Source organism: Elgaria multicarinata, chromosome 9, assembly GCF_023053635.1.
Source record: "Elgaria multicarinata webbii isolate HBS135686 ecotype San Diego chromosome 9, rElgMul1.1.pri, whole genome shotgun sequence".
NCBI classification, from domain to species: Eukaryota; Metazoa; Chordata; class Lepidosauria; order Squamata; family Anguidae; genus Elgaria; species Elgaria multicarinata.
In genome coordinates, this window is record NC_086179.1 from 100,017,862 (window position 1) to 100,033,574 (window position 15,713).

The following is a 15,713-nucleotide window of genomic DNA, read 5'->3' on the forward strand; positions in this document are numbered from 1 at the left end:
GTACATGGTGCTGTACAGAGTAAAACAGATGTAACTTGGAGTTTGAAACTCAAGAGAAAAGACTGATCCAATTAGAAGACCAGAATCGACAATCTACGCTTCGGATTAAAAAAATTGTTGAAATATCAGGAGAGGACTTGAGAAAAGTAATTTTGCGTTGGTTTAAAGAAATGATGCCTGATTTGGAAATAAAGGACTGTGATGTGGACAGGGTTCATAGGGTAGGAGGACCAAACTTCAGAGGTGCAACAAAAGATATCCTGATGAAATTTGGCAACTACTATAAAAAAGAGCAAGTTATGAAGAAATTGAGGTCTATGGCTCTGATACAATTTCAAGGCACTTCAGTGCAAATTTACAACGATCTTTGTCAGCAAACACTCAAATGGAGACGCAATGTCAAACCAATAACTGAAATATTAAGGAAGAATGTAATAACGTATTCCTGGGGTTACCTTGTTTTTTTAAGGTTTGCATATGGTGGGAAGCAACACAAAGTAACCTCTTTGGATCAGGGCAAGGAGTTGCTGAAGAGTCTGGGTTTGCATGATGGCGCAAGTTCAAAAAAAGTAGGTGGGGGGAAGTGAAGCTGGAGCGTCTGGGATGTGATATTCTTGACAAATTGATAATGAGATAACAGTATAATTTTTTTAAAAAATAGAGGGCTTGCTGGTTCAGGGCTGTGGGCTGCCTCTTCCCCCCCCAAGGGTAGATAATGGCCGGAGTGATAGACTTATGAGGATTTAGGGGTGGGGAGAGGTGGGGGGTGGGGTGGGGGGTGGAGAGTTATGGTTAGGTGGGAGGGAGGGGTTTGAAGGGTTTTTTTATGTTTTTATGTATGTGAATTTGAGTTGCAGTACACATGGGATCGGAAGGATTATCAAAAGGTTGAATATGGATAAGAAAATAAAAATATCAACGCACAATGTTAAAGGTCTGGGGGCAGTCGTGAAAAGGAGGAGAATTGAATAAATGTTAAATAGAGAAGGATCTGATATTATTTTCCTGCAAGAAACGTACCAAGTAAGGGATGGGGTAAATGAAATACATATGAAATGGTCAGTCTACTATGAAAAGTCACTGGGGACTTTAAAAAAAAATGGAGTGACTATATTGATTTCAAAAAGAAGTGGATTTATTTTAGATACTATAAAAAAGGATGATAATGGTAGATATCTTATGATAAAGGGTCAAACTGAAGGCAAAGCGTATACGTTAGTTAATGTTTATGTCCCTAATGAGAGACATAGAGAGTTTTATATAGAATTATTTAAAGAAATAGAAGAATTTAAGGAGGGATATGCTATTTTAGCTGGAGATTTTAATATGGTTATGGATAATAGATTGGATAGGTCAAACCCCACTAGTGCTGAAAAGAGAAATAATATTACTATATTGAATAAATTGGTAAAAGAAAAAGATTTTGTGGATTGTTGGCATTTACTTAGTGGGGCGGACCCTGGTTTTTCATATTATTCTCCAGTTTATCATACGTATTCTAGGTTAGATCACATTTTTGTTTCAAAAGAGTTTGCAACTAAGGTTTGTAAAATGGAAATGGGGGTAATTAAATCATGCATTGCTAAGTTTAGAATTTACAGTTAGGAAGGATTATAAAGAAGCATTTAGGTGGAAAATGAATACAAAGATATTGAAATATAACAAAGTGGTAGAAAAAATGCAGAGGGAATTGTCAGAGACTTGGGAAATTAATGAAAAGGGAGGAACGGCAAGGGCAGTTGTTTGGGATACCATGAAGACGGTAACAAGAGGGATTTGTATTAGAGAAATGTGTAATCTAAAGAGGCAACAAGTGGCATTGAAGGAAAAGTTTGAGGAAGAGATTAGGAATTTGGAGAAAGGTTATTGGCAATTTAAAAATAAACATAAATTAATATAAATACAAGCAAAGAAAAAAGAATTAGAGAATATAAATTTAGAGGAACTTCAGAAAAAATTAATTTATATGAAAAGAGAGTACTTTGAAAATAGTAATAAAAATTCTAGATTGCTAGCTAGACTCACACAAAAGGAAAAAGCTAGGAATGGGATAGGAATATTGAAAGATAAACAAGGGAATTATTGTCATATAATGAAGGGTAAAATAAAAAAAATTCAAGAATTTTTATCAAGAATTATATAAGGAAAAGAATACTCAAAAAAAGAAGTTGGAAGTTTATATAGAAAAGTATATAAAGAAGGGAATAGAAATAGAGCATAAAGAGTTAATGGAGAGGGTAATAACTCAAAGAGAAATTGAAGAGGTTATTGAGAATTTGAAAGTGGGTAAATCACCTGGGGTAGACGGTTTAGGACCAGAATATTATAAAGTTTTTAAAACGTTTTTAGTACCGAAATTTTTGAAGTTGTATAACGCCATATTGGAAGGAGAGAGGATACCAGAATCATGGGAACATTCGTTGATAATTTTAATTCCAAAACCAGCTAAGGATTTGACTGTCCCTGATTCATATACACCTATTTCATTAATAAATCAAGATGCTAAAATTTTCTCAACTATTTTAGCAAAACGGTTAAATAAATTTATAGCTGAATATATAGGGGAAGACCAATGTGGATTTGTAGCAGGTAGACAAATGCATAATTTAGGAGGAAGAGTTTTAAATGTAATACAGATGATAAAAAAGGTCTAAGATTAAAGCGGGAATTTTAGCATTGGATATTTTTAAGGCTTTCGATCGTGTGAGCTGGCAGGCACTAAAGATGGTTTTAAATAAAATGGGATTTTGAAATAAATGTAAAGCTATAATAGAACAGTTGTACTCTCAAAATACAGCCGTAGTGGTAGTGAATGATGGAGTTACGGATAAGATACGACTAGCCAGAGGGACAAGACAAGGATGTCCACTCTCGCCTGTCCTGTTTGTAATGGTTATGGAATTATTGGCAAACGCAGTAAGAGATGATGGGGAGATAGAAGGAATAGGTGGCATTAAAAAAATAAAATTGAATATGTTTGCGGATGATACTTTGCTATCTATTAAAAATCCAATTGGAAAGCTGGAAAGAATTAAACAGCAATTGAGAGAATTTGAGGAAATTACTGGGTTAAGAATAAATTGGTCCAAATCAGAGATGATGTTATTTAATTATACTAAAAAGGAAGAGAAGGAGTGGGAAGGAAAGGGAATAGAAATGAGAGTTAAAGAACAGATTAGATATTTGGGAATTAGAATTACAAAAAATTTAGAGAGTTTAGAGAAGGAGAATTTAAATAGTTTAAAAAAAGAGATTTTAGTAAAAATGGAAAAATATAAAAGATTAAATTTATCATGGTTTGGAAGAATAGCATTAATAAAAATGAAGATTTTAGCAAGGATTAACTTTGTGTTTAGGATGTTACCAATAAAAATTTCAGAATTAGAGTTAAAAAGTTGGCAAAATATCATAAACAATTATTGTAATGGGGATAAGAAAGCGAGGGTAAATAAGAATAAATGGTATTTAAGCCAAAAAAAGGGAGGATTGGGTCTCCCAAATATTAACCTATATTATGTAGCTAATAGGTTAAGACATATTGTGGAAGCAATTATAGGAGTAGGAGATTTAGATTGGATGGAGGATAAAACTACAAGTAATATAGAGAAGAAGTTGGAAAATGTATTTTTTAGGGAAGGAGGAAAAAAATGGGCTGAAAGTATAGGTAATCCGCTCTTGAGGTTTCAATGGGAAATTTGGAGTAAATATAAAGGAGAGTTGCTCTCGAGCAGCTCCCCTTTATCACCGGTAATAATGTTAAAGAATTTCCCTGAGGAATTAAAGAGTAGATTAAGTAAAGTTTTAATAGAAAAAAATAAAATGAAAGTAAGGGAATGGTTAAGAGAAATGAATACAAGAGAGGACTTGGAAGAGGTTTTAAAAGATAAAAAATTAACTTGGTTAAATTATTGGCAATTAGAACAGTGGACCAAAAATTGGGTAAGAGAAAATGGAGATTGTAGAGAGTTGTCGAAGTTTGAGGAATTAATAGTTAAAAAAGAAAATGATAAGGGAAAAAGAACAGCGACAAAAGGGTTAATGAGTGAAATATATAGAATATTGTTGGAGAAAGGGTCGATGGCTAGTTCAGGAAAAATGGTTTGGGAGACAGATTTGAATGTACAAATAGGACAACAGAGCTGGGATGGACTATGGAAACAAAGAGCATTGAGAAACATGTCAGTGAGAATAAAAGAGAATTACTTTAAAATTATATGGAGGTGGTACCTAACCCCAGTCAGATTAAATAAGATAAATAATCAGCACTCAGCAAATTGTTGGAGAGGATGTGGGGGAAAAGGAACGTATTTACTTATGTGGTGGGAATGCAAATATGTACAAAAATTGTGGAAGATGGTGTTTTCGGAGATTGAAGAAATTGTGGGAATGAAGATAGAACGAACACCAAGAGTTGCATTACTGTCACTATTTGAAGATTTAAAATGTAAAAAAGAAATCAAGGAATTGATAACGAATTTGCTGACTGCAGCAAGATTGATTGTAGCTAAGAACTGGAAGATTCAAGGGGATTATTGTATTGAAGAATGGTACAAAGAAGTATGGGATATACTTCTTGGTGTAGATGCGAGGGAGACTGGAGCAGGCAGGGACCATCAGAGCCTGCTTCAGTTGGAACCCCCCCGCCCCAGGGCTAACATCTTCACCTTGTGGGGAAGAAGATGCGAGGGAGACTGGAGCAGGCAGGGACCATCAGAGCCTGCTTCAGTTGGAACACCCCCCACCCACCCCCACAGGGCTAACATCTTCACCTTGTGGGGAAGAAGATGCGAGGGAGACTGGAGCAGGCAGGCACCATCAGAGCCTGCTTCAGTTGGACCCCCCCCCCCCCAGGGCTAACATCTTCACCTTGTGGGGAAGAAGGAGCTGTTGGTTTGCCCCTCCATTGGGAGATGAGAGGACGGAGCAGGGCCTTCCCACCAGCCTAAACAGTCTCCTTAATTTCTTTTTATTTTCTCCCTCTTCCCTCCCTATCCACTTTTCCTTGTGTGTCATGTCTTTTTTTAGAATGTAAGCCTGAGGGTAGGGACTGTCTTCTTTATTGATACATTGTAAGCCGCTCCGAGAGCCTTTTGGCTGAAGTGCGGGATAAAAATACTCTAAATAAAATAAATAAATAAATATAGCTATTAATGATAAATCGACATGTAATATTAAAGTGAGAAGAGGTATAGTTAAAACAAATGATTTTGAAGGAATCTGGAAACAGTTCCTAATATTTGTGTTTTCTAAGGGAAGTGGGAAACCACCAGCAGAAGAAAGTATGAGATTTTGGAATCAGGAATAATTCCGAGGTGGCGGGGGTGCACATATGTTAAGTTTGATTATGTTATATAGATATAATATTAATGTTACTCAACATTTATGTAGTATGTTGTTTTCTTTTAATTGTAATGGTGTATGTTTAAGTATTGTAATTAAAAAAAATTTAAAAAAAGAAAGCTGCAATCTCTGCTGTTTTAGGTACCACCTTCTTTTTCTTCTTATTAATTTATTTATATAGCACCATCAATGTACATGGTGCTGTACAGAGTAAAACAGTAAGTAGCAAGGCCCTGCCGCATAGGCTTACAATCCAATAACAATCCATATATGACTCTCTGCACACTTCGGTGGTCAACATCTGAGGCCCTTCTCCAAGCTTCTCCACTGTTGGAAGTTCCATGGGTGGGTGCAGAAAGCAGGGCTTCCTCATTTCTGGCACCAACACTGCATAATGCCCTTCCCTTAGGAAGCCAATCACTGCGGGATAAATTGCAGTTGATTTTGGGATTTTTTTAATTCGCTGCTTTCAGTATTTTAACACTGATATTCTTTTCTTTTAATTGTTTTTAAAACAAAAGTGGTATTAAAGAAAAGCAAAATTAAATAAATAAACCCAGCACCAGGGTTAATGTTACTGAATTTCATCTATATTTGTCACTCCCCAGGAGAAAGAAATTTACCAGCAGATCCTCTACAATCTTTTGTTTGCTTTAACTTTTAACTGCTAATCCCAATTTATAGTATGTGATGTGGCTCACAGTTATTGCTGCATGTGGCAAATACACTTATCATTACCACATACAGCAGCCTATATATGTGACATTAACTATTAGCATGTGAGTGGCTGCAGCTGTGTAATGCTATACTGTATGGCCCAGTGGCTTGCAAACCATTCTGCCTGCAAAGGCTTCTGGGTGAATGGCTGATTCTGCTTCTAAGCTAGCAAACGGTTGTTTCCCCCCTGTACCAGTCAGCAGCATTCCTTTGTGTCATAGGAAAGATGAGTCAAAGCACAGTTACAGTGATCTCATGAGAACCTCAGGTGCCTTATCTGGGGGCTGTAATGAGCTGACATTCCAAGGTCATATGAGCTGGACATAACACCCTTTGAGCTCATCTACACCAAGAAGGATATTCCACTATGAAAGAGGGCAGGAGCCACACTACTACTTTATAGCAGTACTGAAGTGCACTGACCTCTATTGGGGCCCATTGAAACAGGCCTTTGCTAGACCAGAGGTTATCTCGGGCTGATATACGTGATCGCCCGTGCATCCAGATGACGCACAGGGGATCCCAGGCTCAGGCAGGGATTTTATTTATTTATTTATTTATTTATTACATTTTATTTATTTATTTATTACATTTTTATACCGCCCAATAGCCGAAGCTCTCTGGGCGGTTCACAAAACCGCCTGTCCCTGCCTGGCCCCGGGATACAGCCCTACACTTTGGGCCTGGTTTTTCCCGTGGTGAGCCCGTGACTGCAAACGTGTGGCCCATTTCTGCTGCTTTTCCCGGCTCCGTGCAATTACTCGTGCATAGCCAGGAGCCACACACAGGGTGCAGGGTGGGGGAGCAGGGGAAAATATTTTTTTTTTTTAAAAAACACCTTACCTTTTTGCTCATGCACAGCCGGCCATTTAAGGAAAAAAACAAAATGCCGGGCGCGACGTGTCTCTTCTTGACCTTGTTGCGCCTGACGTATAGACTAGTGCGACTATCGCGGGCTCTCCCCTCCTCCATCGCGCATGTACTGGTAGGTCTAGCAAAGGCCATACTATATACCACTCTCATACTGCTATATGCTGCTTTGTGTGGCTCCTGCCTTTTATATACCACTTTCATAGTGGAATATCCTGCTTGGTGTAGATGAGCCCTTTGAAACCCAATTAGTAGGCCTTGCCTGCGCTAAAGAACTGCCTGTGCTAAAGAACTGCCAAGTAGTGCCTTGCTTATCACATGTAACCTCATGCTATAGATTCTTATAATGAGAAGAGCTGCTTTGTTATTAATCCCCATGTATGACTGATCACTCTCTGAACTTGGTAGCAATAAAGGTGGTCCTTTATAGACAGGCTGATTTGGCATGTATGACTAAAGCTAGGCTGGAGAAAGATGGAGGGGTCAACTTGACCTACTTTTCTCTGTCAGGTTTTGGGTGCATCAGCAGGTGAGATCTGATGGATGGGGAAGTGGAGTCACGGTGATCTTTTATAACTCCATTCCCCTATTGAGGTACCCTGTCTGGTGGTCTCCAAGGTTTGAGTGTGCGCATCTCATAATAGGGAAGCAAGACAGGATAGAGATGCTTTTAGTGTACCATCTACCCTGTGGCTCAGATGTCTGTGGCTTGCCTGAGCCAGCAGAAGTGGTCTTGGAGATGGTGTTGGTTTCGCCTCCAAGCCCCCCTCATTAGGAGCAGCTCAGACTACCTTGGGTCTCGTTCAATATCTGGCTCTACACATATGACAAGGCAAACCTTTGATTTTTTGTTGTTGTTAGTCAAAATGAAAGTTATTTGTGAGTCGGGGGTTCAGAAGAACCATATTGCCATAGACAGATCACAACTTAACAGGATTTAGATTTGTTGTGGAGGAACCTATTAAATCCCCCCCCCCACGAGACTAAGGGATCTTGAGAGATTCCTGAATGCCCTGGGAGATTTTATAACCGCTAGAGCTGGCTACTGTATGCTATCAAAGCTTTGGTTGATCTGTGTAATGGGAAGATAATTGGGTGATAGAAACAGGCCATTTCTACACTAGCCTGAAAATCCGGGCTGGTCATGGCTGAGTCCCTGTGCGTCCAAATGATGCACAGGGACTCCCGGTGGCAAGGGGGGACAAGCACAGGTTTTCCCATGGATAAGTCCCATGGATAAGTACTTCTCTCTGGGAAGACCCGATTCTTCCCGCGGTCTCAGGATCGTGGCCGCCCATTCTGGTTTTGTTCCACCTCCTTACAAGTAAACATGAGGAGGCAGAAAACAGGCACGAGGCATGGAGCTCTTCAGGCGCTCCATGTCCATCGGGGCTTGTGGGGGAGCAGGATTGGGGGGGTGCTTTAAACATACTTTTTTGTTGGAGTGCACATGCGCTCATCTTCTTTAAAAAAGAGAAGAAAATGGTGGGCGCAATATCCCTCCTTCCTCCTTTGCTCACATGTGGACAAAGGGGAGGATCTCACGATCAGAATATTGTGAGATCTTCCCCCCATCTCTCCCGGAATGCCGGGATAATCTCCCTATAGTTTGGGAGAAGCCAAGTTACATGTCCCGCCACCTAGAGAGCTGAGTTTTGTGGGCACTCAAATCAGGGCCTCTTCTGTGGCACCACCCTATTTGTGGAACTCCTCCCCCCTTGGGAGGGCAGACTAATAGGGAATGAAGACTATTCTGTTCAATTTGTAATGTTGCTTTCTGATTATATTGTGACAAATGCTCTGACTCCTGTTTTATTTTCTTCTTATGACATATTAGGTTTAATATGCTTTTACTGCTGTTTTATTCTGAAATTTGTATATCACTTCAAATGCACAGGGGGTGGAGGGTCAATGTGTGAATATGACAAATATGTTTACCTTCAACTGCCTTATAGGAAAAAATGGAAGAGGGATGGAGAGAAGGGCAGGTGAAGAGCCGGCCACAGCTGTACTCCCCCCTCCCCAAAGAGGGGCACGGGGCAATCTGCCATTAACAAGCCTTATTTATTTATTTTAAAATATTTCTTTAAAGGTGAACCCTCCTCAAGATAAAACACACAGAGAATAGGTACAGTAAATATTCAATAAATACGTATTCAAATTTTAAAAAATCTCTGGGGAAAGAATTCTAGAAGATGGAAGGAAGAGGAAGATCACACCAGACCCCTGGCCCTGTTCACCCTGGACACTCTTTGTTCCAGGGTCATCTTTCTCCTGCTGCCCGATGGGAAAGATCCTGATGAGTTGTAAAATTTAATATCATTTATTGTGATTTTCTTATTCTGATGTTAATTTAAGTTGCCATGGTAGGATTTGTATCCTAAAAGCCAGCACATAAATAACTGGAATAAATAAATAAATTTAAATAAATGAATATCTTTCTTTGGTCATAAGATGCAGAGTGATTTGAAACATTCACTGAATGGTTAAAGCTTTCTTACATTAACTGTTGCATTAATATAAAACATCAAGTATTATGTTAAATGTGAGTTTTCATTTATTGGGACCATTTGGACCTCATTGTTTTATCCCCCATTTCACTTCCATTGAGATCTAAGTGCCAAATCAGTCATGGCGTTAAATGACACTAATATAAGGAGAGCTTTTCTCCAGTGCAAATAGTGGCCTTGGAGAAGCAATTCTTATCAAGATGGCTGCATGGAAGGAAGGGATTAAACTCTTTTCCCTGCCTGCTGCAGTTCCAATAATTATCAATCCTAACCACCACTGGATGCTATACTCATTCGTTAAACATCTAATTTGGCCCTAATTCATTTCAGTGAAACCTCAAAATGCTCAGAGTAACCTTGAGATAGAGAATGAAATCAGGGAGGCCTGCAAACGAGGAAGTGTTGTAATAATGGGCGACTTCAATTATCCTCACATTGACTGGATAAATTCATATTCCAGTCATGACAAAGAGGCTAAATTTCTTGATGTCCTAAATGACTGTGCCCTGGAACAGTTGGTCATGGAACTGACCAGAGGGGAGGCAGCGCTGAACTTAATCCTAAATGGTCCTGCCCAGGACCTAATACCAGATGTAAATATTGTTGAACCAATCAGTCACAGTGACCACAGTGCTATCAAATTCAATCTATACTTAAGTGGGAAATTGCCCAGGAAATCCAACACATTCACTCTTGTCTTCAAAAAAGGTAACTTCTCTAAAATGAGGGAACTAGTGAAAAGAAAGTTGAAAGGGGGAATCAAGAGGGTTAAATTCTTGGGAAATGCATGGAGTTTACTCAAAAGCACAATAATAGAAGCTCAACTAAAATGTATTCCACAGGTTAGGAAAGGTAGCACCAAGTCCACTCCTGAATAAATTTAGCAGTCATGGAATAAGAGGAGAGGTCCTCTTATGGATCAGGAACTGGTTAAAGACCAGAAAGCTGAGAGTAGGAATAAATGGTCAATTCTCCCAATGGAGGGAAGTAAATAGTGGGGTCCCACAGGGATGAATATTGGAACCATTTCTTTTCAACTTGTTCATAAATGCTCTGGAATTAGGAGTGAGCAGTGTCCAAGTTTGCTGATGGCACCCAAGGTTGTTAAAACACCTTTTTTCCTCTCATGTAATTGTGAAGGACAGGGGTGCAAATCTGTACCTTTAACTTGCTGTTGCTATGAGGGTGCAAGATCTGCCCTAGGTAGGATCTATGGTCTATTGTTCAAACTGGCTGTGCCAGGCTTTGGTGGCCGCCAGCCAAGGTCATTCCTGTCTCGAGCCAGTCCGACTCCCACTGGCACAAACTAATGGGATTCAGCTGTGGGAAAAGAGGCGGCTCGGCCCCTATGGGATGGGGTGGGCTATAGCCCAGGAAGGGCACTGGTTGGTTTACTCAGGTCATGGGACCAGGGGTCCCAAAAAGTGATAAAAAGCTTCATGATGGTTCCTTCATCTTCCTTGGTGGTGCATGCATATGTCAAGTGGGAAGGTCAGGTCCGTGGCAACCACGGAGGTTGCCCGGAATTAGAAAGGCTTTTTATGTTTTAACTTGTGTGGGTATTCTGGAGAAGGCCAGCCGGATTTCGGCTGGGTGTGGGGTCGTATGAATGCTTCTTGGGGTAGTGGCTAAGTATTAGAGCTTTTCCTCACTTCTTTCCTCACTCTTCCTTGTCCACATCCCCTTTTCCTTCCCCCTTCCCTTATTCTTCCCCTTCCTATTTTTTAAGGGACTGTTTTATGATCAAGGCCTTACATGTTAGTTTTAGTGATTGCAATAAAGTTGCTTTGGTCCCTAAATGTGTGTCTGTGGTTTATTCCCGTGAACATCTGGCTCATCTCGGTTGTGGACAGGGCAGGGAGGTGGGCAACTGGGGAGTTCAGGACGTTTGGTCCAGGAGCCTACCTTGCAGGGTTGTCAGGTGAATCCTGACTTCCTTTACAGTAATGTTGAATTTAATCCATGGAGTATGAAGCAGCACAAATTAAGGGAGAGAAAGCTTTATATATGTATATATTATACCATCTGGAGTCAATATTAATCCAAAATGTATAGAAGCATTAAAATTAGCCATATTTTCTCACATGGTGGTTAAGATGATAAACCAAGAACGTTACAAAATTTTAAAAAGTATGTACTGTTGCAGAAATGAGGAATATGAGGAATAGTACATATGAGGCATAATCACTAGAACTAGGACATTTTTTTCACCTTATGCTTTGTTGTACAGATCTGAGGATACAATTTGACACTTAAATTTCATTACCAACCTATGAAATAAAAATTTCTAGCAGATTTGAAAATGTTTTTCCTTTCATGACAATATTTAAGTTCCCAAGTACACTGTATTATAATTTTCTTGGTATCTAAAAGACTGTACTTACAGGCTTTAGATCACAGTGGATAATTTTCTCTGCGTAGAGCAATTGTAAACATCTTAAAATACACTGTGTGAATCGACGAATCAAACCCAAGGTAAAGCCTTGGAAATTATTTTTCTTGATTAATTCATACAAATTTATACTGTGGGATGAGAAAGTACATTAAAATCAGTTTATTCTGCTAAGGTTTAAACTTGAATGAAATGCACATGTTCCAAGGCACTTAGCTCTACAGGCTAGCAGTTTTGTTAACAAAAGGTTGCAGCCTTATTTATTTATTCATTTATTTATTACATTTCTATACCACCCAATAGCTGGAGCTCTCTGGGCGGTTCACAAAAATTAAAACCAAAATATAAAACAACAGTATAAAACCATAATATAAAATACAATATAAAAGCTCAACCAGATAAAAACAGCAGCAATGCAAAATTACAAATTTAAAACACCAAGTTAAAATTTATTTATAGACCGTTAAAATGCTGGGAGAATAAAAAGGTCTTCACATGGCGTCTAACGACATATAATGTAGGTGCCAAGCGAACCTCCTTAGGGAGCTCATTCCACATCCGGGGTGCCACAGCAGAGAAGGCCTTCCTCCTGGTAGCCACCTGCCTCACTTCCTTTGGAATTGTTGAGGCCCAGGACACACTCCCAATGCAGTCTTCAAAACGTTTTAAAAGTGTTCTATCCTGCTGAGTGTAGATCTGGCCTGGATCTCCCAATGTCTTAAAAGAGCCCTAAACTAGGGTGACCATATGAAAAGGAGGACAGGGCTTCTGTATCTTTAACAGTTGCATAGAAAAGGGAATTTCAGCAGGTGTCGTTTGTATATATGGAGAACCTGGTGAAATTTCCTCTTCATCACAACAGTTAAAGATACAGGTGCCCTGCCCTATTTTAAATCTGGTCACTCTAGTATAGCTCCTGCAGCTTTAACTGTTGTGATGAAGAGGAAATTTCACCAGGTTCCCCATATATACAAATGACACCTGCTGAAATTCCCTTTTTTATGCGTTAAAGATACAGGAGCCCTGTCCTCCTTTTCATAGGATCACCCTAGGCAACAACAGCTTCTGCCCTCTGTCGCCTTGCTCCAGAGCTGCTTCTGGGCAGATGGCCATCCCTGATGGAGTGCCATCTGCCCAGACAGAGGCGTGATGCCTCCTTCAAAGTAAAGGAAAACAAACAAACAAAAAACCAAACAAACTGGGATGCGAGGAGGCGCGCTTCCTCGCATGCAGCACGAATGCAAGGATTTGGGGGCTTGAGGTGCAAAAGCGCCGACGTCAAGATGTAGCCTTGGATGTTTCTGCTTGAATGTGTTTGTAATATGCAAGTGAACCGAAAGAAGGTTCAGCTGAAGATCATCATTTAAGGGATGCCGGAATCCAGTGCAGTGCATCATCCTCTTTTGCAGAAGGTAGGTGAACATCCCAAACTCATTCCTACAAGTTTCTTACAGGAGAAGGAGAAGACAATTACCTCCTATGATACAGCTCTTCCTTTTTGTGGGAGAAAGTGAATGAGCTAAATTGGGAACATCTTCAGCTGAGGGTTGAATATAACCTTTGCTTCAGTGATTGGTGACCAGTGCTAGAGCCCTGGGACACATTTTGGCCATACCTCAATGGAGTCATCAAATATGACTTCTTTACTTTCTCCCACACAATGCAAACGGTTTGCTTTTATGGGAGAAGGTACTAATTAGGCTGACCATATGACCAGATTTGTCCGGATTCTTGATGGCAAATCCGGGAGGGGGAGGGGAAATCCGGATTCCCCCCCCCAAAGAGCAGCTCTAATGGGAATAAACAAAAATGCTTATAACTCCGTCATTTTTTAAGATAAAGACATGAAGCTTGGCACAATGGTAGCTCTTAGGAAGGACTTTAGTCATACCAAATTTGAAACAGATCCGTTCATCCATTGATTTTTTAGGAATTTTTAAAAAATTGAGGTTTTAAAATTATTATTTTTTAAATTGTCATTTTTAAAGATAAAGAGCTGAAAGTTGGCACCATGGTAGCTTTTAGGTAGAGCTTTAGCCATACCAAATTTGAAACAGATCTGGGGGCAGTAGCAAACCCTGTTAACAACAACAGCAGCTTGCAATGAGTGAAGATACAGTCAGAAAAGATATTTGAGGGAAGGGGAGAATGTAACACACAGAGTATAGCAAAAGCTTCAAAGTACAGCAAAACCTACAAAAGCAGGAGTGAGTGAAGTTCATTTCAGATACATTGAATTTCTCACTTGTTCTTTATTTCAGTGATTTTAACATTAAGATGTTATGTAGAACAGATTTGTCTTAAATGTGAGCTGTAAAATCAGACATGTGACCAAGGCTATGTTTGGGTGGGCATGCCCCCTTGGTACTGGACACGCCCCCTTGGGGGCGACCATGTTGTCCTCCTTTTTGGTTTCCAAAATATGGTCACCCTAGTACTAATGGTTCTCTTCAAGGAAACTCTGAGAACTACAGTGCCATGAAGATGTTTAGCCTGGAGAAGAGAAGATTGAGGGGAGACATGATAGCACTCTTCAAATACTTAAAAGGTTGTCACACAGAGGAGGGCCAGGATCTCTTCTCGGTCCTCCCAGAGTGCAGGACACGGAATAATGGACTCAAGTTAAAGGAAGCAAGATTCCAGCTGGACATCAGGAAAAACTTCCTGACTGTTAGAGCAGTGTGACAATGGAATCAGTTACCTAGAGAGGTTGTGGGCTCTCCCACACTAGAGGCCTTCAAGAGGCAGCTGGACAAGCATCTGTCGGGGATGCTTTAGGGTGGATTCCTGCATTGAGCAGGGGGTTGGACTTGATGGCCTTGTAGGCTCCTTCCAACTCTGCTATTCTATGTTTCTATGATTCTAAGATGACAAGTTATTTTTAATAGAGAATTCTCAGCATATCACCAAACTATGGGCTTTCATCCATGAAAGCTTATGCCATAGTAACTGTGTTAGGGTGAATCTACACCTGCAGCAACGGAAGGGGGCTGCTTTTGAATTTTCCAGCTTCCGCGATCAGCGCTCACAGGGCATACACAACTGATCTTTCCCACAATTCTGGGCTCCACAATTCAAGAAGGATGCAGACAAGCTGGAGCATGTTTAGAGGAGGGCAACTAGGATGATCAGGGGTCTGTAAACAGCCCTATGAAGAAAGACTGAAAGAACTGGGCATGTTTAGCCTGGAGAAGAGAAGATTGAAGGGAGACATGATAGCACTCTTCAAATACTTAAAAGTTTGCCACACAGAGGAGGGCCAGGATCTCTTCTCGATCCTCCCAGAGGGCAGGACACAGAATAACGGGCTCAAGTTACAGGAAGCCAGATTCCAGCTGGACATTAGGAAAAACTTCCTGACTGTTAGAGCAGTACGACAATGGAACCAGTTACCTAGGGAGGTTGTGGGCTCTCCCACACTAGAGGCCTTCAAGAGGTAGCTGGACAACCATCTGTCAGGTATGCTTTAGGGTGGATTCCTGCATTGAGCAGGGGGTTGGACTCGATGGCCTTGTAGGTCCCTTCCAACTCTACTATTCTATGATTCTATTATTTTAGGAGTGCCGTTGCAGTAACACATGTGACCCGTTACAGTGCTTGCGCACGTATACCCTTAGAAGTGGGTGGGCCTAGGGAGATGGGTACTGGGCAGACTCGTGAGGGATGCACACAAGCACAAATACGCAGCAACACATGGGGGGATATGCACTCTGTTGAATATACTCTCCTGTGCAGAGACATGTTTGTATTTTTTTTTAAAAAAAAGCACACTTGGCAGTAAAACATGCCAATACCCATCTAAAACATATGGCAAAAATGGATATAACATATTTTTTTATTTTATTTATTTATCATATTTATACCCCGCTCCTCAGCCAAAAAAG

General features: G+C 40.2%; 1 protein-coding gene across 1 annotated transcript in view; it reads right to left on the reverse strand.

The window, feature by feature from the left end:
- DYRK4 (dual specificity tyrosine phosphorylation regulated kinase 4) overlaps nt 1-15,713 on the reverse strand; it is a 113,906-nt gene that overhangs the window by 40,369 nt on the left and 57,824 nt on the right. The window contains exon 12 of the mRNA XM_063133436.1: nt 11,822-11,960. Within this exon, the coding sequence (XP_062989506.1) occupies nt 11,822-11,960 (139 nt within the window). The remainder of the gene's footprint in view (nt 1-11,821; nt 11,961-15,713) is intronic.